Source organism: Mastigoproctus giganteus, chromosome 4 (assembly GCF_048544385.1).
Source record: "Mastigoproctus giganteus isolate SK-2022 chromosome 4, ASM4854438v1, whole genome shotgun sequence".
NCBI classification, from domain to species: domain Eukaryota; kingdom Metazoa; phylum Arthropoda; class Arachnida; order Uropygi; family Thelyphonidae; genus Mastigoproctus; species Mastigoproctus giganteus.
Window position 1 is genome coordinate 222,488,700 of NC_143578.1, and position 27,744 is coordinate 222,516,443.

The 27,744-nt window shown below is 38.8% G+C and overlaps 1 protein-coding gene across 1 annotated transcript in view; it reads right to left on the reverse strand.

Annotated features, from left to right (window-relative positions):
* Positions 1-27,744, reverse strand: part of IFT52 (intraflagellar transport 52) — a 197,674-nt gene that overhangs the window by 129,093 nt on the left and 40,837 nt on the right. The window contains exons 4-5 of the mRNA XM_090372064.1: positions 24,031-24,160; positions 23,140-23,281 (exon numbers count right to left, since the gene is read on the reverse strand). Of these exons, the coding sequence (XP_090228190.1) occupies positions 23,140-23,281; positions 24,031-24,160 (272 nt within the window). The remainder of the gene's footprint in view (positions 1-23,139; positions 23,282-24,030; positions 24,161-27,744) is intronic.

Genomic DNA, 27,744 nt, shown 5'->3' on the forward strand with positions numbered 1-27,744 from the left:
GGCTGTGCAATTATCAACATTTTCCTTACCACATGATACACACTTTTGTATATTTTTACACACTTTTGTATATTTGTATTATTTTTTACATTACATTATAAACTTAATTTTTACGATGCGTAGGGACTACCTTGTCTGATAGTATTAAGATAAAGGCTGCATATTTTCCTCACCTTTTTTCTTTTACTGTAGACAAGTTTGGAAATGCAGTGCCTGGCACATGGTCAGGAGTAGTCCACCTGATGAAATGCCTCGCCAGGTATCATTTTTTCATTTACTTTATTCAGATTTTGCATATTTGCCATTCCTCCATTCGACCTCTTTCTAAAATAAGAAATCTGAATCTCCCATATCTGAATACAGTATTATTTATTTGTACAGTTTGTTTTAATTTTTGTATATTGTTTGCTTCCTTAGTCCCATTTCATTTTTGCACTAGGTTTTTTAAATTCTTTCACTTTTTCACCACTACTTTACTTCCAGTTTCTATTTTCCTTTAAACCTCTCTTAGTTCAGGCACTTTGTGTACTTTTCATTTCCATCTTAAGACACATATTTATGATACAAACCACACATTGTTTATATCCTTTTGCTTCCTTTACTGCTGCCCTGTGCATTTTTGGAGCATTAGATGTATGTTCACTTTTATAATTGTCCCCCTTTCATCCTTCTACTGCTTATTTTGCCTCTTTGTTTGTTTGTTTGTTTTAGGGCTTTACGGCGCAAGGACAGCAAAGGCCATAATGCGCCTAGCTATGGTGATATTAAGATACATAGTTCTATCTGTATAGATGATATTCAAAATTATATCATGTTGTATAGTTTTATCTGTTTGAGGAAATCAAATATTTTGGTCACATGTGGTGTGTCTGCTAGTAGGTCAGAAATGCTGAGAGAGGTGTTCGTCGGGGGAAATGAGATAAACATAGCTTGTCGCTCAGTACTGTACTTGGGACAATCAATAAGTAGATGATAGACAGTGAGCTGGGTGTTACAGTTTGTACACGATGGCGGATCAGTGGCTGCAAGCAAATAAAGGTGTGTTAGGTACGTGTGGCCTATCCTTAATCGGGTAAGTACAACTTCTTCATGTCGGTTTTCACGTATACTAGATCTCCATGGTTTAAGACCTTTTTTAATGCCAAGTAGCTTATTGTTGACTTGATTCTGCCAGATATGTTGCCATTTTTCAAGGCATCGTTTATTTATAATGTACTTATAGTCAGATGCAGGTGTAGTGAGGATTGGTCTATAGGATCAGTAGCAGTTTTGGCAGCTAGGTCGGCCTGTTCATTTCCAGGAATTCCAGCGTGACCAGGAATCCAACATAACAGAACTTGTTGTTTATTCTGGTTTAATTTAGTCAGAGTGTTCCAGATCTGTCTAAGTAAGGGGTTATCATTTTTTTATTGCCTTGTATGGCTTGGATAGCACTAATGGAGTCGGTATAAATAACGCTGTGCAGTTTAGTTCTTGAGAGTGTGTAGTTTAAGGCCATGTGGAGTGCACAGAGTTCTGCAGTATAGCTGCTACATTCAATCGGAAGTTTTTTGGACAAAGTGATGTTAGGAAATACTGCTGCTGCACCAACATGACTGTCTGTTTTAGACCCGTCTGTGTAAATTGGTGTGTACTGGCTGTGCTGGGTTCTCAAAGCGGCGAACATTTGCAGTATGTTCTGTTGAGATAGGATGTGTTTTCCCCAGGCTGTCAATGAAAAGTCACACGGTGGTATATAACATGTCCAAGGTGGGACTGTATGAGAGGCAGTGGGCTGTATCTTACTAAAGTCAATTTGCCAATCGGCCTGCAATGCGCAAAGACGTATCCCGGTTGGTGGATTTATTGATGGATACGCTTGGTATAGGTTTACCCATTTAGGAGAGAAAAGTCCGTTCCAAGTGGGATGGTTTGGATGCCCTTTGAGTTTTGCTGCATAGTGTAGTAAAAGCATTTGTCTACGTAGCTGAAGGGATGTTTCATGTGCTTCAGCATATAGGCTGTGGACAAGTGATGTACGGTATGCTCCAAGTGCAAGACGAAGAGCACTGTGGTGCACAGGATCAAGCCAACGTAAAGCGCTTTGTCTAGCAGAGCTATAAACTACAGAACCATAGTCTAGACGTGAACGTATTAGCGCATGGTACAACTGTAATAGTGTGTATCGGTCAGCTCCCCATGTTGTGCCTGATAGAACTCTTAAAATATTTAGCTTTTTTAGACAGGTAATCCTGAGTGTTTTTATATGTTCCAGGAAGGTGAGTTTTTGGTCAAGTATCACACCAAGAAAGCGGACACTAGGGACAACTGGTATGATTTGATTTTCTAGTCGAAGTTCTGGGTGTGGATGTAGATTATGCTTCCTGCAAAAGTGTATACCGACAGTCTTTTGGGTTGAGAGGCGAAACCCATTGTTTTGGGCCCATTTTGCTATTTTGTTGATTGTACATTGCAGCTGTCTCTCTACCATTCGCATATTAGGCGAATGGCAGGCGATACTAAAGTCATCGGCATACAGGGTAGTGGATATTGTTTGTGGCAGGTCCTGTGTTATTGAATTCATTTTTATATTAAAGAGGGTAGCACTTAGCACTGATCCTTGTGGCACTCCTTCTTCCTGTATGAACTTTGAAGATAAGTGGTTGTGAAATCGAACTTGGAATGAGCAGTGCTGTAGGAAGTTTCTTATAAACTGTGGTAGGTGTCCGCGTAGTCCCAGATCGTATAGATTTCGCATTATACCATATCTCCAGGCAGTGTCAAACGCTTTTTCAATATCAAATAAGACCATCGCAAGATGTTCTTTGCGTACGAAGGCATCACGGATGTTTATTTCTGTCTTAATCAAAAGGTCAAGAGTGGATCTACGTTCACGAAAGCCACACTGCACTGGATTCATAAGGTTATTTCGAGCTAGAAACCAGGATAACCGAGCGTTGATCATTTTTTCCATTACCTTGCATATGCAGCTGGTGAGTGCAATAGGTTGATAATGCTGCGGATTTGAAGAATCTTTTCCAGGTTTTGGAAATGCCAAAACATAAGCATGCCGCCATTTGTCAGGAAAAGCGTTTTCTTTGAATATTCTGTTGTAGAGCAATAAAAGTGTTTTAAGTGCCGGTTCAGTAAGTTTTGCTATCATTATTTAATGTATTCCATCTGGCCCTGCTGCACTGAGTTTAGTGGAGGCTAGAGCATGATGCAATTCTGACATTGTAAAAGGGAGATTATATGCAGCACTGGATGTTGATTCAAAATTAATTGAGTGTTTTTCAGCTTGTGCTTTGAGTGTCTGGAATTGTGGCGAGTATGATGTCACAGCTGATATTTCCATGAAAGATCTACCTAGAGCATTTGCAATCTCCTCTGGCTTTGTAATATCAGAGCCATTTACAGTCAGAATGGGACAGTTGACACTTGGATGTTTTGCATACATACGCTGTATTTTGGCCCAAATTGTTTGGGTTTTTGTCGTTTTTGTAATTGTGGAAGCGAAACGCCTCCATGCTTCCCTTTTGCTGGTCTGTCTAACTCGTTTTGCTTTTGCCCTTGCCTTTTTAAAGCAGATGAGGTTTTCTGTTGTTGGAAACTTTCTGAAGATGTTCCATGCTCTGTTCTTTTCTTTTTTTGTGGCACTACATTCATTATTCCACCACACTTTAGAGCGGGCCGATATTTCAGTGGATCGTTTCGGAATTGCTTTGTCCGCTGCTTGCAGTATTTTGTTGGATATATGTTCTACTGCCAAGTTTATGGGTGTTTGTTGGACTTGTTTTTCTTCTAGTGTAGCCAGCTGCTTGTACGTATCCCATTCAGCTTTGGAGAATATCCATTTTGGAATTCGGTAGAAAATATGGGGAACGCTTGTATCAATGCGGCGTATCACAGGGTAATGATCACTGCCCAGTGGGTTGCTGTGAATAGTCCATCCGAACAGAGGGTATATGGTTGCTGAGCATAAAGAGACATCAATAGCTGAGGTAGATCCTGTAGGAAGATGCGTATAAGTGTGCGCTCCATTATTGAGAGTTATCAGATTGTGTTGATCAAGTAATTTTTCGATAGTTTTTTCACGCTTGTCCAGGTTATGGTTTCCCCATAGCGGATGGTGACTGTTCAGGTCTCCTAGGATACAGTAGGGTTTGGGAAGCTGGATCACTAGTTCTTCTAATTCAGCGTAGCTTATGTTTTGGTTAGGGGGTAAGTATAATGAGACTATGGTTAAATCAAAGTTGACATTGATTCGTACAGCAACTGCTTCAAGGTTTGTCTTTAGTGGGATTGCTTTTGAGGGTATCTGGGAGTTGACGATCAGCGCTACTCCTCCATGTGCAACGTTGTTCAGATTATGGGCAACACGATCCTGCCGATGTATTATGTATTTTTGAAGGGAAACAATTGTATTTGGTGTTAGATTGGTTTCCTGTAGACAGAAGGCAACAGGATCATACTGTGAAAGGAGATCTCGGATGTCAGCCAAATTACTGCGATAGCCTCTGCAGTTCCATTGTAAGAAAGTAAGCATTATTTTGGTTTAGTGGGCCCTCGATTTGTTTTCGAGGTGCAGAAGGTTAGATCGCTCAAATTTGCCTTTTCCCTTCTTTGGGAAATAAGGTTTCGCTGTATCCATCTCCTCTTCAGTAAACAGTTCTAAAATCTGTCCATCTTGGTTTGAATTATCTTCTGAATCCATGTAGTCTGTTTGGTTTGAGTCGGGAGTGGTAGACACTGTAGTATTTTGCTGTTGAGTGGCATCTGGTTGTATTGTGATCGGCGTATTTATTGCTTTGCTTTGTTTGCTTTTTGTTTGGGGTGTTGGCACTGGGGACAATATTGACTTTGCCCATTCAGCTAGTGACTTTGTTGGTGGTATAGTTACCTCTGTTTGGGTAGCAATTGATATGTGATTTTTGGTTATTTGGGCAAAACTTGGCTTATTAGTATTTGGAACTGGTAAAGATTTTTTAGCTTCTTGGTAGGTTACATTATGTTCAGTTTTGTATCGCTGTATCTGTTTTTCGCGTTTCCAAAGGGGACACTCCTTCGAATACGCCGGATGGGCTTCTTTACAGTTAATGCAGTTTGGAGTTGTGTTAGTGCAATCATTTGTAGAATGTTCAGTGGATCCACATGTGGCACAGGCAGCTGCTCCTCTGCAAACCGTCTGTGAGTGCACAAATTTCTGGCACTTGTAGCAGCGTAATGGATTTGGTATGTATGGTTTAACTCGGCAGTTAAGGTAACCGGCTTTGATCAATGTTGGTGGTTTAGGATTATCAAAAGTAAGGATTATATTCCGGGTAGGAACTAGTACATTATCCTTCTTCGTGAGAATTCGCCTTACATTGATGACTCCTTCTTCTCGTAATTCTTGTTTGAGTTCTTCATCTGACAAATTGATGAGGTCCCACTCAGTGATGACACCTCTTGACGTGTTCAAGGAAACATGCGGTGAAACGTTGACCGAAATTCCACCAAAGGATTGTAATTTTTGTAGTTGTTCAGATTGTCTGGCAGTGACAACTTCAACCAGTAGATCTCCAGATCTTAATCGACGAACTGTCTTGGGAGTACCTATTAAGCTTTCTAGGCATTTTTGCACTAGGAAAGGGGAGAGTTTTCCAACTGGTTGTTCTTGAGTTGAATGTATAATCAAAAAGGTTGGGGTTCGGATTCTGCCTACGTCAGTCTTTTGACGTTTTGCTGCGACAGAACCAGACTCCTCTTTTTCTTGCCTTGTCAGAGTTTCTTCTGTGTACCCAGTGTTTTTCTGGGTTTTATGGACTTCTTGCTCCATTTCGCCCTGGAAGGGAGACCTTTTCCCCTCCAGGTTACCGGCCCCGCCACGTGGAGGCAGGAGAAGTGCCACCTTTGTGACCAAGCGGTAGTAGGTTAGTAGTAATATGCAAAGAAAAAAGGGGAAAAAAAAAAAGAAGGTTACTTTTCCTCCTGTTCAAGTAAAGTGATTTCTTTACTGAAGCTTATTTAATTGATTGTTAGTAAAAAAAAAGTAAAGTGCAGCCATTATCAACCCACTGCAGGGTGGAAGCCTCCTCAACAATTCATGCTGAGGGAAATGGACCATAATCTGCCACGCTGGTCCAGTGCGGGTTGGCAGATCGACCGTATTCAGCAGGCAGGGGCTTGAACCCCGGTCTACTCAAAGAGCGTGTGCTACTGCACTCGCGCTCCTGCCCACTCGGCTACGGAGGCCATAACGCTGTAAATAAAGAAGACGATTTTACTTATTCAAGAGAGCGCAATTTACTGGCAAAGACACTTGATCACAAAATCGCTTGGCACCTGGGGCCTTTTGCCTCTTTACAAGATAATATTACTACTATATATATATATATATATATATATATATACCACAATATTTTCCATGCGGAAATGCAATACTCCAAAAAACTGAACTATTTAATCATCAAATATGTGCATATTAAGTTTAATATCTATTAAACTTAGGAAAACTTTATAACTAATATTATAATGTTTATATAAAATAACTCAAAAAAATAATAATTATTTAACTTTGTAGAAGGTCAAAGCATGCCTTTTCTGTAGGTATTTCTATGGGCACTCTTCTTCAGAAATAGCTTCTGTAATTCCCTTTCCCCCCATATCCTCCAAACTGATCCGATCGCATGCCCTCAACATCCATTTATTGTCCAACTTCAAACTCACGAAACAAATTTTTCTTTTTTCTCATTTATCCCTTTAACTTCAGCTTTCTAGAACAACCTTCCTTCACATGTATTTACTGAAATTACAATCTACAGAAATTCAAGTCTAATGTCAATAATTATCTTCTTCTTCTTCCTTGCCATCAATAAGAAATGTCCAGAATATGCTAAGGCTCTGGAGGCATATAAAAAAAATGTAAATTATGGATTGGAGAATTAAAATCTTGCAGTTAAATGCCCATAAAACAAAAGTGATAGCTTCATAAATAAATTATGTAATAGAGCAGGATGAAATTGCTATCGCTCTCCTACATGAGCCTCATGTGGCACAAGGTCAGGTACGTGGTTATCCAGAGAGGTATAAAATTATATTGGAAGGAGCAATACCAATGAATGCCACTGTAATTAGAGATAGAGTTAGTTGCCACTAAAATTTTATCTTTATGTGGAGAAAACATGATTTATTGTGAAATAATGGGTGGTTTGGTAGAGTATATTTCATAACAATTTATTGTCAGCCATCGGGACGTATAGAACCTTATGTGGATTACTTGGAAGAAGTCTATAGGACATTGGGCTCCTGTAGAGTAGTGGTGGCAATGGATCCTAATGCTAATTCCCTACTGTGGGGCAGCGAGACTTCTGATGACAGAGGTATGATGTTTGAAGAGTTGCTTGCTGCTGCTGCTGGAATGGAGGTAATGAATACTGCAGATCATGCTCCTACTTATTCGGCGGTACATGGTCAGTCCTACATAGATGTTACAATTGCAACTCAGACAATCAGGAATAAGATTAAGAATTGGAGTGTGATTTAGAATTGCACAACAAGTGACCACAACAGTATCTCCTTCAATATAGTGTCCAATGATAAAATAAGAGTAATATAGCATTAGCATTAGTAGAGGCATATGATGCAAGAAAGCAAGCTTATTCAGCATCAGCCAAAAAAAAAAAAAAAAACACACCACTCCCATTTCACCCCTCCGTTCGCTCGAAATACCTGTCCAGTTGAGCCTTAAATTTGTTTAGGCTATCAACTTCAACAACAAGTGATGGAAGTCGGTTCCACCAACCAACCACCCGCTGGCCAAAGGCAAATTTCCGCACATCTATCCGACATACGTCCTTCCTCAATTTGAATTTATGCCCTCTGAGCTGATTATTCTGAGCAAGATGAAGAATCCCATTGGCATTGAGCATTCTCAAACCATTCAAAGCCTTATACACCTCTATCAGATCACCTCGCCGGTGCCTAGTCTCCAGACTCTGTAATTTGCAAAACTTAAGCCTTTCTTCGCATGAGCAACCCTTTGTTCCATTCACTAATCTTGTAGCCCTTCTCTGTACCCGTTCCAGCAGCTCTACATCCTTCTTGAAATGAGGTCTCCAGACCGGTATACAGTACTCAAGATGTGGCCTAACCATTGCCTTATACAAGGGAAGAACCTCCTTATCCCTGTTAGAAAAATTCCTGTATATCATTGACAAGACACCATGAGCTACTCTTGCAGCTCGTCTGCACTGCTCAGAGAACTTCATATCTGTCTGCACAATTACCCCCAGGTCCTTTTCATTCTCCACCACTGTGAGTGTAGTACCGCAGAGTTGATACGTTGCTCTGGGGTTACTGTTTCCCATATGTAGTACTTTACATTTGTCAATGTTAAACTTCATTTGCCACCTCTCAGCCCATCTGTTCAACCTTTTCAGATCCTGTTGCAGCAGCATAGCATCAGTGGTGTCCTTAACAACCCTGCCAACCTTTGTATCATCTGCAAACTTGAACATTAAACTTGATATCCCATCATCAATATCATTCATAAACACCGAAAACAACAACGGACCCAACACTGAACCCTGAGGGACTCCACTAATAACATTAGTCCACGTTGAGCAGTGTCCATTAATTACCACTCTGTCTTCTGCCACTCAACCATCCCCTTATCCATAGCAGCAATTTGCCTCCAATGCCACACTGCTTCAATTTGTGCAGCAGTCTTCCATGTGCAACAGTATCAAAAGCCTTTCTAAGATCCAAATATATAATATCAAAGTTATTCCCTGCATCCAGTTCTTTTGTGACTACATCATAGTATCCAATCAAATTGGTCAGGCAAGACCTGCCCTTAACAAAACCATGCTGCGTCTAAGCTATAACTGAATTCTTGTCTAGATGATCCTGCAGTGCTTCTTTAACCAGTGCCTCCATTAATTTACCTGGAACAGAAGTTAAACTAACAGGTCTATAATTACTTGTGTCAGCCTTTGATCCTCCTTTGTGAATTGGGGTTACATTTGCATATCTCCAGTCTATGGGTACCTCCCCTGAGTCCAAAGAAGCTCTCATAATTATGGCTAGGGATTTGCTTACTTCCTTTGCTGCCTCCTTTAATATAACTGGATAGATCCCATCCACCCCAGGTGCCTTTTTTATGTTTATCCTCAACAATCTCTCCTCCACTTTCCTCTCAGTTATTACAAAATCATCCAGCTCACTGCCAATGTTTACTTTACCTACATCATTCTCCTTCCTGAATAACTCCTCATGCGTGAATGTAGATCCAAAATACTCGTTTAGATTGTTAGTCACCTGAGCAGGATCCTCAACTGTTGAACCATCAATATCCAGTGGACCAATCTGATTCATCCCTTTCCTTCTTGAGTTTAAATAGGTAAAGAACTCTTTTCTGTTTTTCTTTGCATCCTTTGCCAAGGATTTTTCGTAGTCTGCCTTTGCCTGCCTAATCTCCTTTGTGACTTGGTTACAGACCAACTTATATCTATCATAGGCTTCCATGTCACCCATTAATTTGTATGTATCCCATGCATTTTTCTTCTCTGCCACATGTCTCATTAGTTCATCTGACAACCATTTAGGCCTAAACCTTGAACAACATTTCTTAGTTGGTATGTAAAGCCTGGTAGCTTCCAAGATTAGTTCCTTGAATGCTTCCCATTTTGAGTTTGCTGTTGGTAACATCATCAGTTGGTCCCACTGTATAGAATTTAAATACTGTCTCAGACCATCATAGTCGCCTTTACGAAAACAAAAACCCTTCCCTTTACCTCTGATGGTAGTTACCTCCTTGAGTAAATCCCACTTCAACACACTGTGATCACTGCCACCTAGTGGTTCATTTATCTGCAGATTCTTAATGCATGAAGAATCACTACTGATAATCAGATCAAGAGTATTGCTCCCTCTTGTTGCCTCATGAACATGCTGATATAGAAAACAATCATCCAATAAATCCACAAAAGCCTTGCTAGTGTGCGAGTGACCAACCCACAAATTCCAGTCAATATCTGGGAAATTAAAATCCCCCATTTTATAAGACTCTCTGATTTACTGGCCCACTCTATTTCCCTGTACAATATCTTATTATACTCATCAGTGATGATACTAATAGACAGTGCTTTTTTTTGGGATGGTACACAATGGTATACCATACCGGCACCTTTATTAACAGCGATGTGTGACATTTGCAAGCAGTACATTTCGAAAATTGAAATGTTCAGTAAATTTTTTTTCACATGTTTACCTATTATTCAAGTATGCTTAAACTTATTTAACTAAATTTGCATTTTCCACTGTCTATTGTTAAGATATTTTTTATATAAAAATTTATAACCATTTTCAGAACTTTAAATTCCTCAGTCAGACATCTGTTTAAAGAACTCCTTTATAGCAATTTTTTTTTAATTCCACTTGGAAATTATATTTAAAATAGTTTTGGTTGAGAGGAGAAAATTTTCATATAATGAAATGATTACGAGAGACTTAACTCGGTACGCACTGTTCACACTTCTAGCCTTCAGGCAATTTAGGCAATTAGTGCTGCTGCACGAATTAAGAAAGCTAAAGGGATTACCATTTTACAACTTAGTGATACTCGTAAAACTTATCCGACCAGCTGTCCCACATACCAAGAAGTCGCACTGGTCAAGGGATATTCCCAATGTAGACAATATGTTCCGGTCAACCTTCTACTGTGAGTCCCCTGTTTGAGAGTTAGGAAAGAGTGGTTTTCTTTTACTGAAACAAATAATCAACTGTTGTTTTGCAGAAGTGCATTATCCACATTTTTCCGTAAGTTTTCTCTATTTCTATTTACATGGTCACAGTACCCCAACGACTCACACATTTTGGACAGTTTCAAAAAAAAAAAAAAAATTCAAATTTAAGAACTAGTTCAAATAATAACAATATCAATGACGAGAGAAGGAAAATGAGGACAAAATGGTATTAAACCTTCTAAACATGAAATGTTGGCAGCTTTTAAAACTTTGTTGTGGCCTGCAGTGTGAATAAAATGTTCCTGAAAATACAAGTTATGTTAAAACAAATGCAGGCATTTTTTAAATGATCTAATTATAGTAAATCCAGTGAACAACAAAATAAAACCAAATATTTTGCAAAATAAGTCTTAAGTGTATTAATATTGTGCACATCATGTGCATATGAAAAAAAAAATTCTATCTTGATATGTTATTTTAAAGACTAAATGTGCAAGGCATTTAGTCTTTAGTTTCTGGGTGGTGGTGTTGCCCACTAGGAGTAATTAACGGTGGTCTCCTCTATTAGAGAAGCATTGTTTGTTCAAAGTACTGTAATACCTGGTTGCTTGTTTGTTTGTTATTTGGTTTTTAGGAGCATTAGCAACTAAGGCCATATTGCTCTGGGAATGTGCGGTGGTCATTCCCTGACCTTTCCGCATCCTCCGTATTTGGTGGTGACGGGCTCGAACCCTGGTCTAATCAAGAAGCGTGTGCTACGCACTACTGCTCCTTCCCACCTGGCTACGGAGGCGCCTGTAATACCTGGTATCAAGGACACTACTGACACTATGCTACTGCAACAGGATCTGGAAAGGTTGAGCAGATGGGCTGAGAGGTGGCAAATGAAGTTTAACATTGACAAATGTAAAGTACTACATATGGGAAACAGCAACCCCATAGCAACATATCAACTCTGTAGTACTACACTGACAGTGGAAGAGAATGAAAGGGACCTGGGGGAGGTTGTGCTGGCAGATATGAAGTTTTCTGAGCAGTGCAGACAGGCTGCAAGAGTAGCTCATGGTGTATTGTCGATGATAAATAGGAATTTTTCTAGCAGGGATAACGAGGTGATTATTCCCTTGAATAAGACGGTCAGGCCAAACCTAGAGTACTGTATACAGGTGTGGAGGCCTCGTTTCAAGAAGGATGTAGAGATGCTGGAACGAGTACAGAGAAGGGCAACAAGATTAGTGAATTGAACAAAGGGGTGCTCTTACGAAGAAAGGCTTACGTTTTGCAAATTACAGTGTCTGGGGACTAGGCACCAGCAAGGTGATCTATAGAGGTGTATAAAGTCTTGAATGGTTTGAGCATGCACAATGCTGATTGGATTCTTCCTCTTGCTCAGAATAATCACCTGAGAGAGCATAAATTCAAATTAAGAAAAGACCGATGTAGGAGAGACGTGAGGAAATTTGCCTTTAGCCAGAGGGTGGTTGGTTGGTGGAATAGACTTCGATCCCTTGTCGTAGAAGTTGATAGCCTAAATAAGTTTAAGGCTCAGCTGGACAGGTATTTCGAACGAACAGAGGGGTGAAGTGGAAGTGGTTATTTTTTATTTATTTATTTATTATTATTATTTTTTTTTTTTTTTTTTGGCTGATGTTGCATTTGCTTGCATCAAATGCCTCTACTAATGCTAATGCAATCAGATCACCGCGCATGTGCCTACTCTCCAGCCACTGCAATTTGCAGAACTTAAGCCTCTCTTGGTAAGAGGATCCCTTCATTCCCCTCACCAATCTTGTTGCCCTTCTCTGTACACGCTCAAGTAAATCTACATCCTTCCTAAAATGAGTCCTCCGGACACGTACGCAGTACTCAAGGAGAGGCCTGACCATTGCCTTATATAGAGGGATAATCACCTCCTTTTCCCTGCTAGCAAAATTCCTATATATCATTGACAACCCCATGCCCTGCCCTGGCAGCCTGTCTGCATTGCTCAGAAAACTTCATATCTGATTGCACAATTACTCCCAGGTCTTTTTCATTTTCTACCACCTTAAAGTGTAGTACCACACAGTTGATACGTTTCTCTGGAGTTACTTCTACCCATATGCAGTACTTTGCATTTGTCAAGGTTAAACTTCAGTTGCCACTTCTTAGCCCATCTGCCCAAATTATCTAGATCCTGTTGCAGAAGCACACTGCCATTACTGTCATTAACAACCCTGCCAACCTTTGTATCATCTGCAAACTTCGACATTAAGCCTGATATACCTTCATCAATATCATTGATAAATATACAAAACAACAGTGCACCTAACACCGAACCCTGTGGGACTCCACTAATAACATTAGTCCAAGAAGAGCAGCACCCATTGATTACCACCCTGTGTCTTCTCCCACTTAACCATCCTTTTATCCATTGTAGGAACTTATCCTTAATACCATTCTGCTCCAACTTGTACAATAGTCTTCCATGTCCAACAGTGTCAAAAGCTTTCCTGAAATCCAAATATATGATATCAAAATTATTTTTTGCATCCAGTTCCTTTGTAACCACATCATGATATCCTATCAAATTTGTCAGACAAGACTTTCCCTTAACAAACCCATGCTGTGTCTGAATTATTGCTGCAGTCTTGTCTATATGATCCTGCAATGCATCTTTAACCAGTGACTCCATTATTTTTTACCCGAAACAGAAGTTAAACTAACTGGTCTGTAATTACTTGTGTCACCCTTCGATTCCCCTTTGTGAATTGGGGATACATTTGCACATCTCCAGTCCGTGGGAACCTCCCCTGAGTCCAAGGATCCTCTCATAATTATGGCTAAGGGTTTGCTTAATTGCTTTGCCACCTCCTTTAATATAACTGGATAGATCCCATCCACCCCAGGTGCTTTTCTTAGGTTTAACTTCAGCAATTTCTCCTCCACTTTGCTTTCAGTTATTACAAAATCATTAAGTATCCTGCTACAATTTGATAACCTTCTGTGATTTTCAAACCTTAATAATTCCTCATGTGTGAATGTAGATGCAAAATACTCATTCAGTTTGTTTGCTATCTGAGCAGGATCATCAACAGTCAAACCATCGATGTCAAGTGGACCAATCAGATTCCTCCCCTTCCTTTTAGAGTTTATATAAGTAAAGATATCCTTGCTGTTTTTCTTAGCATCTTTTGCCAAGGATTTCTCGTAATCTGCCTTCGCCTGCCTAACCTCCTTTGTCACCTGATTACAGACTAGCTTATATCTGCCATAGGCTTCTGAGTCGCTTGATAATTTATATGCATCCCATGCATTTTTCTTCTCTATTACGAGTCTCATTAGTTTATTAGATAACCATTTAGGCCTAAACCTTGAACAATATTTCTTAATGGGTATGAAACTTTTAGTAGCTTCCACGATTAATTCCTTGAATGCTTCCCACTTAGAATTTACTGTTGGTAACATCGTCAGTTTATCCCACTGTACAGAATTTAAAAACTGTCGGAGACCACTGTACTCATCTTTACGGAAGCAAAAGCCCTTTCCTTTACCCCTGACGGTAATTAAATCTTTAAGTAAATCCCACATCAGTACACTGTGATCACTGCCACCGAGTGGTTACTTTATCTGCAAATTCTTAATACACAAATGATCACTGCTGATAACCAGATCAAGAGTATTACTTTCTCTGGTTGCCTCTCGAACATGCTGCTGCAGAAAACAATCATCCAATAAATCCACAAAAGTCTGACTAGTGTGTGAGTGACCAACCCACAAGTTCCAGTCAATATCTGGGAAGTTAAAATCCCCCATTATAAGACATTCCTATTTACTAGCCCACTCTATTTCTCTGTACAATTGTTCATTGTACTCATTCGAGTCATTAGGCCTATAACACACTCCTACTCTTATTTTTGCTTTCGCAGTGCTTGTGTCACACCAAACTGACTCAACAGTGCACTGTTCATCTATATCAACTGGATGCACTTCTTTTGATTTTATGTTTGTTTTAATTAACAGCATAACACCTCCTCTCTTTCTATCCTGTCTATCCTTTCTGTACACATTGTACTCCCCAAATTCCAGTTCAGCATTCCTTATATCTGTGTGACACCACGTCTCTGCTATCCCAACAATATCCGCCTTTGATGTCTTGACCAACACTTCAAATTCATCAAATTTATTTACTATACGTCTAGCATTGGTATACATGCTCCTACTCCTATTCTTAATTACCCTAACACATCCCATATACCCACCTATTTCAGGATGACTGCCATCCGTCCCTGAAACCCTAAACACCCCAAGCTCCAGGTCGCTACTTATTCTAATAGAAGTTGTGCAAGAATCACCTTCACCTCTGCCTACGGCTACTGTTAAACTATTAGTCCTTGTATCCCCCCCCCCAAAGCTAGCAGTTTTCCGACCCACCTAACACTGCCTCGATAGCATCAGCAAATATTCTTGCACCCTTTATATTTAAGTGTATCCCATCCCTATAAAAGCTGTCTCTCCTGTTAACAAGTACAGTCCAAGTGAAAAAAATTCTACCCCTTGAGCCTTGCACATTCTTTCCAGGGCCGAATTGATCGACAAGGCTCTCATCATATACTCCCTTCTATCGTGTCTGGGCAGAACTGCAGACACTTTCAAATTCAACCCTAATTCTCGGCTTTTGTTCAACAATGACCTGTACTTGTTAAGTAATTCTGCCGGTCTCCTACTTTTAATATCATTAGTGCCAACGTGTACAACTATATCACCCTTTGTGCCCTTAAAAGATGAGAAGTGAGATGAACAAATGTTGCAGTCAATAGCTTTGGCAAGAGACCAGAATGCTTGGCTACAATTTGAACAAGAAGCAAATTTTCTACTCAGCCCATTGAAAATCTAGTTTGGACTGATTTACACTTACGATTTGGACTGATTTACAATTAGGATTTGCTTTACAATTGTTACGAGCTTTGGTGTAGGCAAAAAATAAACCTGAAGATAATCCCATTACAATATGAAACATTCTTCTCTTGAACGGCCTAAGCAAATTTATTAGAAACCATGTTTCCAATAAAAATCTCGTCCTTCAGATAACAGATGACATTTTAAGATGGAGTGTGGAATAAAGGATTTCATTCCTGAGCAAACGATGACATCAGAAGATTTGAAACAGTAATACAACCAAGGAAAAGAAGAAATCACGCAGATCATCCCATTTTACCTTCTTGTAATGCCAAACAACATGAGATTGAGAATGGCCATGAGAGAAAGACTCCATTGGAAACCATCACCAAGTTGTAATCTGAGGTGCTTAGAGGACCACTCAGCTTGACCGTGTACTTTGAAGGGTTGTTTGTGAGAAAAATATCAAGCATGTTGGCTGCTTGGTTAGGATTACCTGGTATTCAGGTAGGTAAATGAACAATCTGTGCGAGGTCATTAGTAATTGCAAAAGCCTCAGCATTTCAAGCAGCTGGGGCTGTGTGACTATAAAAACGGAAGCCATCTAGAGTTGTGAACATTAAAATCACAGGAAAATTACCTCACTGTTAGGAAAGTTGGACTGGAGAAAGTCAAGTTTCAAAGAGCAGAAGTCAGAGAGTTCCAGGTGATTAGTGGAGTTGGGAGAATGACAGAGGCAACAGACAAATATGACAGAATGTGATAGAGAGATATTAAGCCAGAGAAGATTAAAATGAGGAGATTCCAAATTACTAAGTCTCTGACAGATAATATTATAATGGACATATGCACAAGTACCACCTTTGAAGCAAAAGAAATCATACAGCGAATAATTCGGACAACTGAGATGAGCAGTGGTTGAATCAATTGATAACTGGGCCTCTGTCAGAAAAAATGGGGGTTTGGACTGTAAGTAGAAATGGCTTACTAGAAGGACTAGACGTGAATTCCAGAGGGTGAAGAGAAATCCATCGCGTACGGTACTTGAATTGACGGTTTTACAAAGTAGTTACAAACAAGCAAGGTGAAATTATCATAATGAGATTCGCAAACAAAAAAGGACTTCTTGGGAGAGTTTAATTAGCACCCAGGGAAATAGCGATCCCTGGGGACTTATTTACAAGCTTGTGACCAAAAAGATTCCACCAGGGGAGATTTTCACTTCTGTCACAACTGCAGAAGGTTAAAGTACCCTATCTTGGTCTTCTACCATAGATAGAATATTAGATGTAATTATACATCAAGACTCTGATACTAATATGTCACTGGAACAAATTGACATCGTACATTTAAATTCTCATTACACAGGATTGACTGAAGAACTTCCATTCTCTCTGGAAGAGGTCGAATGCGCAATAAAATCCATGCGCTCAGGTAAATCCCCTGGGTATGATAAAATTGAAGTAGATGTTGTTAAAAGAGTCTGGAAAATTGTACCAGCTTCAATACCAATTTTGTTTAATTCATGCCCACGAAGTGGTGAATTCCCTTAGAGTGTGGAAAAGAGCTTTGCTCAAAATCTTGCTTAAGAATCCCAAAAAACCGGCTGAGGATCCATCATCATATAGGCCTTAGCCCTTCTCCCAGTTCTGGGAAAGGCGCTAGAGAAGGTTGTTGCCAGTAGATTAATTGCAGCAGGTTCTGAAAGGAGCCATTTAGATTAGGATAATGTTCCATGTTCTAAGTATTAATATAATGTATCCTCTAATTGCTGGGATATCCAAAAGCAGAGCTCGAGGTCCAGCAGCCAACGCAGTTGCTCACTTAGCACCACCCGGGAGACACGTGTAGGGCAATTTAGGGTTATTCCTACGGACGTGTAGCAACGTTTGTCTCCAACATTTGAAAATATTTATTCAGGTTACAACGTTTGTAACCTGAATAAATATTTTCACACATGGCGACTTAAACCTAATTTAAATAAAACCGAAGTTAGCTGTTTTCATCTGGATAATCATAGGGCTAACTATATGCCACAAGTGGAATATAAAGGTCAACGACTGAAACACAACCCTTTCCCAAAATATCTGGGAATTATAATGGACCGAACACTGACGTATAAACAACACCTTTGTAATATTGCAGCAAAGATAAAAACTAGGAATAACATCTTGCATAAACTCAGTGGAACAGGCTGGGGAGCAAACGCAACGGTGCTACGAACATCAGCCCTTGCCCTAGTCTACTCAGTTGCAGAATATTGTTGCCCCGTATGGCTTAATAGTGCACACTCTGTAAAAGTTGATATCCAACTGAATGACACAATGAGGACAATATCAGGCACCATTAAATCGACACCTTTAAAATGGCTACCAGTGTTATCTAACATCTATCCCCTTCATATAAGAAGAGAAATAGCCTTGCTGAAAGAATGGCAGAAATGTCAAAGAAATCCTCACTTGCCCATACATCAGGATTGCAACCCCCAGAAGCCGGAGAGATTGAAGTCTAGGAACCCCTCATGGAAGCTAGGCGAGAAACTTATCAAGTCCTGGTGACCAGGTCTGTAAATGGTGACCAGGTCTGGTCAGCATTTTAATGCTGACCAGACCTGGCGCGAAGACTGGACTACTTCAAATCCCGACCACCTGGGCTTAGTCAGTGATCCATGCAGAGCTGTTCCAGGTTTCAACTTACCAAGAAAGGAATGGACATCCCTGAACAGAATCCGAACAAATCACGGAAGATGCAAGTTTTGGCTGCATAAGTGGGGAAAAACTGAAAACCCATTCTGCGACTGTGACAACGTGCCCCAGACCAAACAGCATGTCATCTCGGAGTGCCCAAAGAGGAGATTTGAAGGCTCCATCCAAGATCTATATAGTGTTACTGATGATGCTATTAAGTGGCTGAATAAACTGGACATTACATTTTAATTCATCAAATGTTACTTATAATTTTTTTCTGTAAATATTGTTTTTAGGCTTATTGTAATTTATTTATTTATTTTTTGACATTGTTACAAATGTATCCTCATTTTTTGCCATACGAAATAATAATAATAATTGCAGCATATGCCAACAAAAGCCTTGCTTCTGGAGACCAGTATGGGTTCACCAAAGGACGAGGGACAGAAGATGCATTAGTTAGATTCTAGATTTTCAGGCTAATACAGATTCCAAGTATTTGCTCGGCCTCTTTGTGGAATTCAAAGGGGCTTTTGACAACCTTTGGTGGCAAAGTGCCCTGGCGAGGTTCCAGGAGGCCGAAGTGTCCATAAATTTATATAAGCTTTTAAAGAGTTATTTTTCTGATCGTACCATTTCTGTCAAATCTGGACTGGAGGAGGTTTCTTGCAGAATTACAAGAGGATGTCCGCAGGGGGTCAATACTTGGTCCCTTGTGCTGGAATCTGGTTTTTGATTCCTGGTTGGTTAAGAGTTTTCCAGCTATTCATATGATCGCATACGCTGACGATCATACAATATTAATCCAGGGTAATTCTAGGAAAAGCCTTGAAGAATCAGCAAATGCTGTGCTGTTGGAACTCTCCAACTGGTCTTCAACACATAAATTGCAGGTTTCTATTGCAAAAACGTCTCAGATGTTGCTTAAGGGAAAGCTTGACCATTGAAGACCTCCAGTTATTAAATATAGGGAACAAGCCATTAAGTACTTATCGAAAACCAAATACCTAGGCATTTATATTTATGATGCTCTCAGTTTTCTACCACATGTTCAGTATGTGAAAGAAAAGGCTAAATTGTTCCTGAGCTGAATGTTCCTGAGCTGAATTAAACAGATAACAAGACAAGACTGGAGTCTTAGAGGTCAAACCTTACAACTTCACTATAATTGTGTGTTTTTGTCGATAATTTCTTATGGAGCTGGTGCATGGGGCTTTAGAGCCAATAAAGTTGCTGTAGTAAAGCAACTGTTACAAGCACAGAGGGCTGCCCTCCTGACCATGTCAAGAGTTTGCCGAACTACCTCCACCATGGCTCTTCAGGTTTTGCTTGGGAAAACTACCTGTCCATTTTGAAGTTCAGTACTGCGACCTTAAGTATCACCTTATGAAGAAAATACCATTGACCTATGATAACATCCAATTAGATCTAAGTGCTCCCATTAAGACTGAGAAGACAAGATTAAGGCAAATTTTTATTGCAAAATGGCAGCAGGAATGGTCTTCATCTGATATTGGTGCAGTCACAAGGGACTTTCTGCCTGTAGCAAGGGAAATTAAAAAGGAGAAGTTAAAGTGGTTTTCGCTGGGCTTATATGGTATGTTTATTATTAACTGGCCACGGAAGTATAAATACTAAACTTCACAAACTGGGACTTTCACCAACAACATCTTGTTTGTGTGGCCAGGAAGAAACTGTTAACCATATTCTTCATCAATGTCATTATTATAACGATCTTCGACGTGACCTACTTAGTGTAGCCTAACTTGGACTCCAGCAACAATAAAATTCTGGTTGAGTCTCAGACAGCTTTTAATGCTATGAATGTGTTTGCTTCTCGTGCATTTTAAAGAAGAACCGAAATTAGGTCCTAGTTTACTGTTCCTGTGATTTCTTGGATCCTTTATTGGATTAGGAAAGAAATATCTCTCATTTTTGATTGGATTCTATATTTGCAACTGATTAGTATCATTAAGTGCTACACTTTCCTGGATTTTATAATAGACTTGTTCTTGATGTGGAACTGTTTTCAGCAGAATAGGTATTTACTGTATAAGGAATTTTGCTCTACTCATCGAGATACTATGTGGCCTTTAGCGTTTCATAGTTTTTGGAATTAATATTTCTTTGTGAGTGAATACCACTGTGACATTTCATATTACAGACTTTTCCTAGTAACTCTTATTAACTGTCTTGGATGATTATCTTAGACTTTTCGGGCTCTCTTAGAGCTTGTACTTAGGCAAGAACTTTTTAAAACATAATTTTTAACCCTGCCTAATGTGATTTCATCTAGGATTTGGACATGTATATTACTTTTGCGTCAACCCTGAAACCTTTTATTTATTGGGCCAGGTTATGGAATTACCCTGGCATTACATTGGACGAATCTGTACATAGTGTATATTCTGCTGTGTTCCTGAAGAAGAGGATATTGTACATATTGCACATAGTGTCTTTCTGTGGAGCTCTTCAGAATTCGTGGAATTTGCTTTCACTGTGTTTTTTGTTAGAAGATCAATTATTTCTTCAACAACTGAAGAAGTTCTGCCTACAAGGGGTTAGGCAAACTGTAAATTAAGTTGTTTTGCTGATCCTAGTTCCTAGAATGGGATTTTCCATGAGATAGGTCTCCATGGTTAGAGAAATTAGTCCACTTCTTTATTCTTGCTTTATTATTATTCTTTATTCTTGATTCTTGAATAAGAATATTTATTCTTTATTCAAGAATAAATTTATTAACTTTATTCTTGCTTTACTTCTTCTCACTTCTAACTATTGGAGAGTCCCTCTGTTGATTCTCCTCTATTCTGTCCATTTACCTCCCCAGATCCCAAACTTCTCCCTCTATATTCCTCTTTTTCCACTTCATTCTCTTTTTCGGGCACTCTCAGGTATTATGCCCTGGGCTTTCCCAGCAGGAGATAATTGATCTTAGCCGCCTCTACGTGGCGGGGATGGGGGGTGAGACGTAGTGACCAGGTGTTACTGCTTCTTACCTGCTAAGAGCCAGGCACCGGCCGATAACGTAACAACAGAACACATCATAACACTTACACGTCCAACACACTACATACAATTGGCCAGTTTTGGCATAAGCTTCAACACAAGAAGTACAATAGCGGCTTATGGGGGGAACCCTGGGATCCGCCACAACAACACATGAATATCCCTGAATATCCCTGTAAGTAGAAATGGACATAACTGAGATTAGAACTGAGGCTATACATATTTGTGAAATAAATCAGGAAATATTTGGGAAGTTTAGATCTTTTCACAGATAAGTTTATCTATTAGTTTGACAATTCATGGTGTATTTAGAAGTAAGAAAAGATGGCAAGGACATTCAGTATGAAGTAATGAAATTTCTGGATATGGTGTACACTGGGTATATACCCAGTTCCTTGACATAACATGGCCTCGACAATGCCCCCCCCACATACACACTACCCGGATTCCCTCCAGTCACTATGTGGCAGAGTAGAGGCAGCAAGATTATACACTAGCTGATCCAGAAGCCTCCTAGAGAGTTAACAATAGGTTTAGTCCGGTGGACTATCTAGTGGTCAGCCTGCAAACACCATTTTAGAGCTATACCCTCGAAATGTAAGGAAGATTAGATTTCACCATGATGTCCATCCTAACCGGAGCTTTGCTCTAAGTTCCACCCCTTAAAGTCTCCAATAAACAAAGTGGTGGTATTGCACTGGTTGATGAGAGTCATCTACCACCTAGTATTGCCCGATAATACAGAGGGGCGGCATCCTCAGTGTGGTGTGGGTGCCACACCTCTACCTCTAATTACATTGGTTTGCACCTGGGTGATCACCTACAGTGTGCTAGATGCCATATTTTAGGCCTTGCACATGGGGATTATACCCAGAGTTACCTGGATATAACCCCCATACCATAGTTCCACCATTATGAGGGTGCAAGGAGAGAATGTATCTGTCACAGACCAACCAGACTTTGTTGAAATTAGGTCCACTTGGCTTGAATGTCACCTGAATGTTAGTTCCCTCAGCCATTTAGACTCTCAGGTGGCCAGCACAGCTTGGCATATCTGAGAGAATGTCTGCGACAGCCTCAAGGATCAAAATAAGTTGAAAAATAGTACTGTCATCTCTAATTTCCTCCTTTAAGGGGGATTTAGAATGGCTGATCCCCTCTCTTCCCATGGCAAATGTCTTTATGTTCCAATTTGAGAACATAGATATTTCATTTTTCCCCTTCTCCACTTTTGCAATACTATGTAATCCAGATACAGGTAACTACAATTAGAGAGTAATTAGCAGCTTGGCCTTGATGCATTTGTTTGGGAAATAAATGTCAAAAAATCTTGCTGCAAGAGGAGCTAATTTTATAGTGGAAAAATTAATATAGAAAAATCTACTACTTCAGAAGTGAGGAGGGGAGGGAGGGGGGGAGAGAGAGAGAGAGAGAGAGAGAGAGAGAGAGAGAGAGAGAGAGAGAGATTTTCCTCACATCTGTTTTTTTTTCTTCTTGCTTTTCTAAAATAAGGTTTATTAAATATTAGGACTATAATTTCTTTTAGTGAAGTTAAGATAGTGTAATAGATATTCATTATTACCAATATTATCTGCATACTGTGCATCTACCTCCTTGTGACAAGGGCAGGAAGCAGGGAGCAACTTTCCAAGTGGGAGGCAATGTTCCAATATAATGCTGTACTACCCTCAACAACACACACTACATATTACTGGCTGTCTGTAATATGTAGTGTGTGTTGAAAATCATCACAAAGTAAATCATTACTTTGTGATGATTTCAAAATCATCACAAAAAAACAAGATGGATGTGGGTCCTTCTCAGGAACCACCAAGATAGAGATGCATGCAGGTACTTACTGGGCATTATTTGATTCTCCAAATCCTTGGCCAGGTATCATTTTTCCAGCTGCCTGGCTAATAGCCCTATTTAAAACTCCATTTGATACTAAAGCTTCTTTAGGATGAAAGTATTTGTAATATACAGTGCGGACCACAGTGTCTACAAAAATAAATATATAAATAAAATGCATCACTTATTAAAAACTAGGGCTATATACTAATTTCAAATTCAAATACTAATTTTATAACACTAGGCTGATAACATATATATATATATATATAAGAATGCTTAGTCATATGCTGTAAATATAGAAAACAAAGGCTCATGCTTTAATTAAACAAAATTAATTTATCATTTATTTTTGATAAGGAAACTGCAATCAGAAACAAACTTAAAAAAAAAACTACTTATTTAAAATCACTGAAAGCAATTTAAATTTATAAACAGGATTACTGAAGTAGGACCTTCATTTGAAAATCAATCTGAACCCATAAGTGTGTTGACAGATGCATAAGAACCTTTTAGATCCCAATAAAGAACTTATATGGTCTTATATAGAGATCCCAAAAGGGAACTTATAAATAAACACAGAATATTTTTATTAATTATTTCATTCAGAACCAAATTTAGTAAGAAAACAAGTTCTTAATGAAAATGATCATGCTGGGTATTTTCAGAGCAATCCAAACTTTAGAAATTCACAATGAAGTCAAATATAAATACTTCATGCTGAGTCTTCCTTCACCCTCTTTCCATTTTTCCCCCCAATAAATGGTTGAAAGTTATGGCAACAATATCTGTAATTTCATAATTTAATCTTATGCTTTTGTTACTTATGATAGCCTGCCTACATAACAGTTCAAGTTTACCTTATGATTAATTCTTGAAACAGTATAACAGTTACTCACCATTATTAACCATAATGCCATACTCCTCTAAAAGAAAGTTTATATTGGTTTGAAACCTCTTTTCTCCACCTTCTCCCATAAGAACGCAAATGCTTCCTCCTGATTCAATAAAATGCCTCATATGATTAAACTAAAAGAAGGAAAATGAGGGAAAGTAATTTAGTGGAAATAATTTACAAAAACAAAAAGCTATGTATTTAGTATCTCTACCTAATACTCGATGCTTAAGTTAAATAACAGTGAATCAATAAATAAGGTGAATTTCAGCAGAGCTTGAAAAAATTCTTATGTTTAATCCAGAAACATAAGATAAACATTTTTCAATTTAATACCCTCTCCAGCCTCTACACATTTTTCCAAATGAAAAATGTATTAGATATAAAATGCCGCAAATTATACACTGCATCAACTCCTGCAACACCCTTTGGCCTGAACTGCTGACATCAAAGTAGGCTAGAATAGATGGTCTCTATTCTCCTGAAATTGGCTATTTTCATGGCACTATTCTCCTATCTAAATATCAAAATGAAATGTATCACTGAAGTTGTACATTTTGATATTTAGATAGAAGAATAGCACCATGCAGTAACCAGCAACCAAATTTCTAGGGACAGATTTAAACTTTCTATGGACAGATTTAAACTTTTTTTTTTTATAATGAAAGTTGTTTAGCATAATTATTATGTACTGCCTTATAACTTTATTATGTACTGCATCACCTTTTTCACTGAATTTCTGACTTCATAATGAGGAATGAGTTACTATTCTGTTTAAATGTCAAAATGTTATCATTTAATAGAGGGGGGAGGGGATTATAGCAGACTGAAAACATAGCCCACATTATCCTTCCAACAGACAGGATTTGAACTTGCCTGGAGAATTTGGGTGCTTTTACTTCAAGCACTGCCTTGTTCTCGGGGATAAAATACCATACCCATGCTTTATCTGCATTTACGTTTAAAAGGTGTGATATCAAAATTTACAGATAACGTAAAGATTGGAAGAGTTGTTAATGATTAGTATCAAGCTGCATTCCTTCAGGATAACTTGAACAGGCTTCAAGAATGGTCAGAAAAATGGCAGCTATTAGAATTAGCAGGGTCAAATGATGCAAGAAAGCAAGCTTATATAGTATTGGCCAAAAAAAAAAAAAAAACACCTCCCATTTCAACTATTCATTCCCTCCAATAGTTTGCCTAGTTCTTCCTTGAATTTATTTAAGTTATCAACTTCCACAACAACAGATGGAAGTTCATTCCAGCAATCAACCACCCACTGGTTAAAGGCAAACTTCCGCACATCTATTCTGCAACAGTCCTTCCTCAATTTGAATTTGTGTTCCTTCGTGTGTGGTCTGAGCAAGAGAAAGAATCCCGGCAGCATTGGGCTTGCTCAATCTATTCAAAGCCTTAAACACCTCAATCAGATTACCTTGCAGGTGCCTAGTCCCCGGATGCTGCAATTTGTAGAACAGAAGCCTTTCTAACAAAGGAGTGCTCTTGGTAAGAGCACCCCTTTGTTATCCTCACCAATCTTGTTGCCCTTCTCTGTACGCATTCCAGCAGCTCTACGTCCTTCCTAAAATTAGGCCTCCAGACCTGTATGCAGTACTCAAGATGTGGCCTCACCTTTGCCTTATACAATGGGATAATCACCTCCTTATCCCTGCTAGCAAAATTCCTGTATATCATTGACAAAACTCCACAGCTGTCCTGGCAGTCTGTACTGCACAGAGAACTTCATATCTGACTGCACAATTATCCCCAGAATTTTTTCATTTTACACAACCCTCAGTGTAGTACCACACAGTTGGTACATTACCTGGGGTTTAAAATTCTAAGAGATGAGAATCTCAATCTCCTTTTTCTTAATTATAATAATAAACATGAGAGTTACCTCGATATCCAAATAGGAGATCTTCTTTTTTTAACTTCCAGGATAAAATCAGATAAATTAAAATTACATTAAATTAAAAACACCAATTTGAATAAATAAATAACTTAAAATACCTTTATATGCTAATACTTCCCATACGTGAACCCTCCAAACACCGGAACATGCTGACATCAACCGGCCCCAGACATCAGATAACCCACGCACTAAAGAAGACTGAGCACATTTCCGTCAAAAATACAACTTATTTAAAATGTGTAATATTTTATTATTAAAACCCAAATCTCCTCCTAAGGAGATTTGGGTTTTAATAATACCCAAATTTATTTAATAATAAATTATTAAATAATAATAAATAAACAAAAATAATAATTTAATAATAATTTGGGTTTTAATAATAAAATATTATGTGTTTTAAATAAGGTTTATTTTTGATGGAAATGTGCTCAGTCTTCTTTAGTGTGTGGGTTATCTGATGTCTGGGGCTGGTTGATATTGGCGTGTTCCGGTGTTTGGAGGGTTCACGTATGGGAAGTATGAGCATATCGAGGTATTTTAAGTTATTTATTTATTCAAATTGGTGTTTTTAATTTAATGTAATTTTAATTTATCTGATTTTATCCCGGAAGACGAAAAAAGATCTCCTATTTGGATATTGAGGTAACTCTCATATTTATTATTATTACCCTGGGATTTACTACTACCGATATGCAGTATTTTGCATTTAGGTAGCAGTCTGACAGTTTGAAGAAATTCAAAGGTCAACTGGACAGTTACCTACAAAAGGAAAGAAGTGCATAATTTATATTTTGAACTGTTTTAATGCAGCAAAATGCAAGGTCTTATATGTAGGGAATAGCAACCTGAAAATACATTAGAGGCACAGGGTTGATATAAAACAGTAGAGAAGAAAGGGATCTAGAAGCATCAATGATACAGGCAGATAAGAAGTTTTCTGAACAGTGAACCGGTGGACAGGAAAGCCCATGGCATCCTACAAAGATTTTTTGAACGTTATCCTGTAGAGACAGAAAGCTCATAATTGCACTGCATTTGGTATACAGTGTCAGAGATCTCATCTGAAAAACTGAGTTTCATGAAAGACTCTAAAGATGGGCAACTCACATGGTGAAGTCAGCAATAGGGTGACTGTACACAAGGAAAGGCTCCAATTATGTGGCTACACAACTTGGCAACCAGGAGCCCTTAGAAGGGACCTAATTGAGGCTGAGAGGGGTAAGTAAAATGAATGAAGGTAGAATTTTCATTGTTATAAAGAATTCCAGATCTAGGGAGGGCCATATATTCAAATTACAGGGGAATAGATTTTGATTAGATTGTAGAATGTTTTCTTTTAGCCAGAAAGTCTTTGATTATTTAACCCTAGGGGCTCACAACTGGTATGGGCTTGGCATACCCAGGGTCCTTAGCTGGATATCATCATTCTTCTCTTTCTTGGTGATTCCCTTCTACTTTCTCTCTCTCTCTCTCTCTCTCTCTCTCTCTCTCTCTCTCTCTCTCTCTCTCTCTCTCTCTCTCTCTCTCTCTCACACACACACACACACACAGGGTAATTCAGAATTTTTTTTTAATAATTACTGAAACAAGTCACCTCTGCAGGTAGTTGAGTCTGAAGAAATTCAAAGGTCAACAGGACAGCTACCTTTGAAGAGGAGAGAAGTGCATAATTTAAATTTTCTTATCTACTTTTCTTTCTTTTTTTTTTTTTGACCTACAGTAAAAGCGTCAACTTTTTCTTTCAATGAATTTTGCTGTTGTAGCACTCTTAACAACTCTTAGAAAATGCACGGGCATTATTTG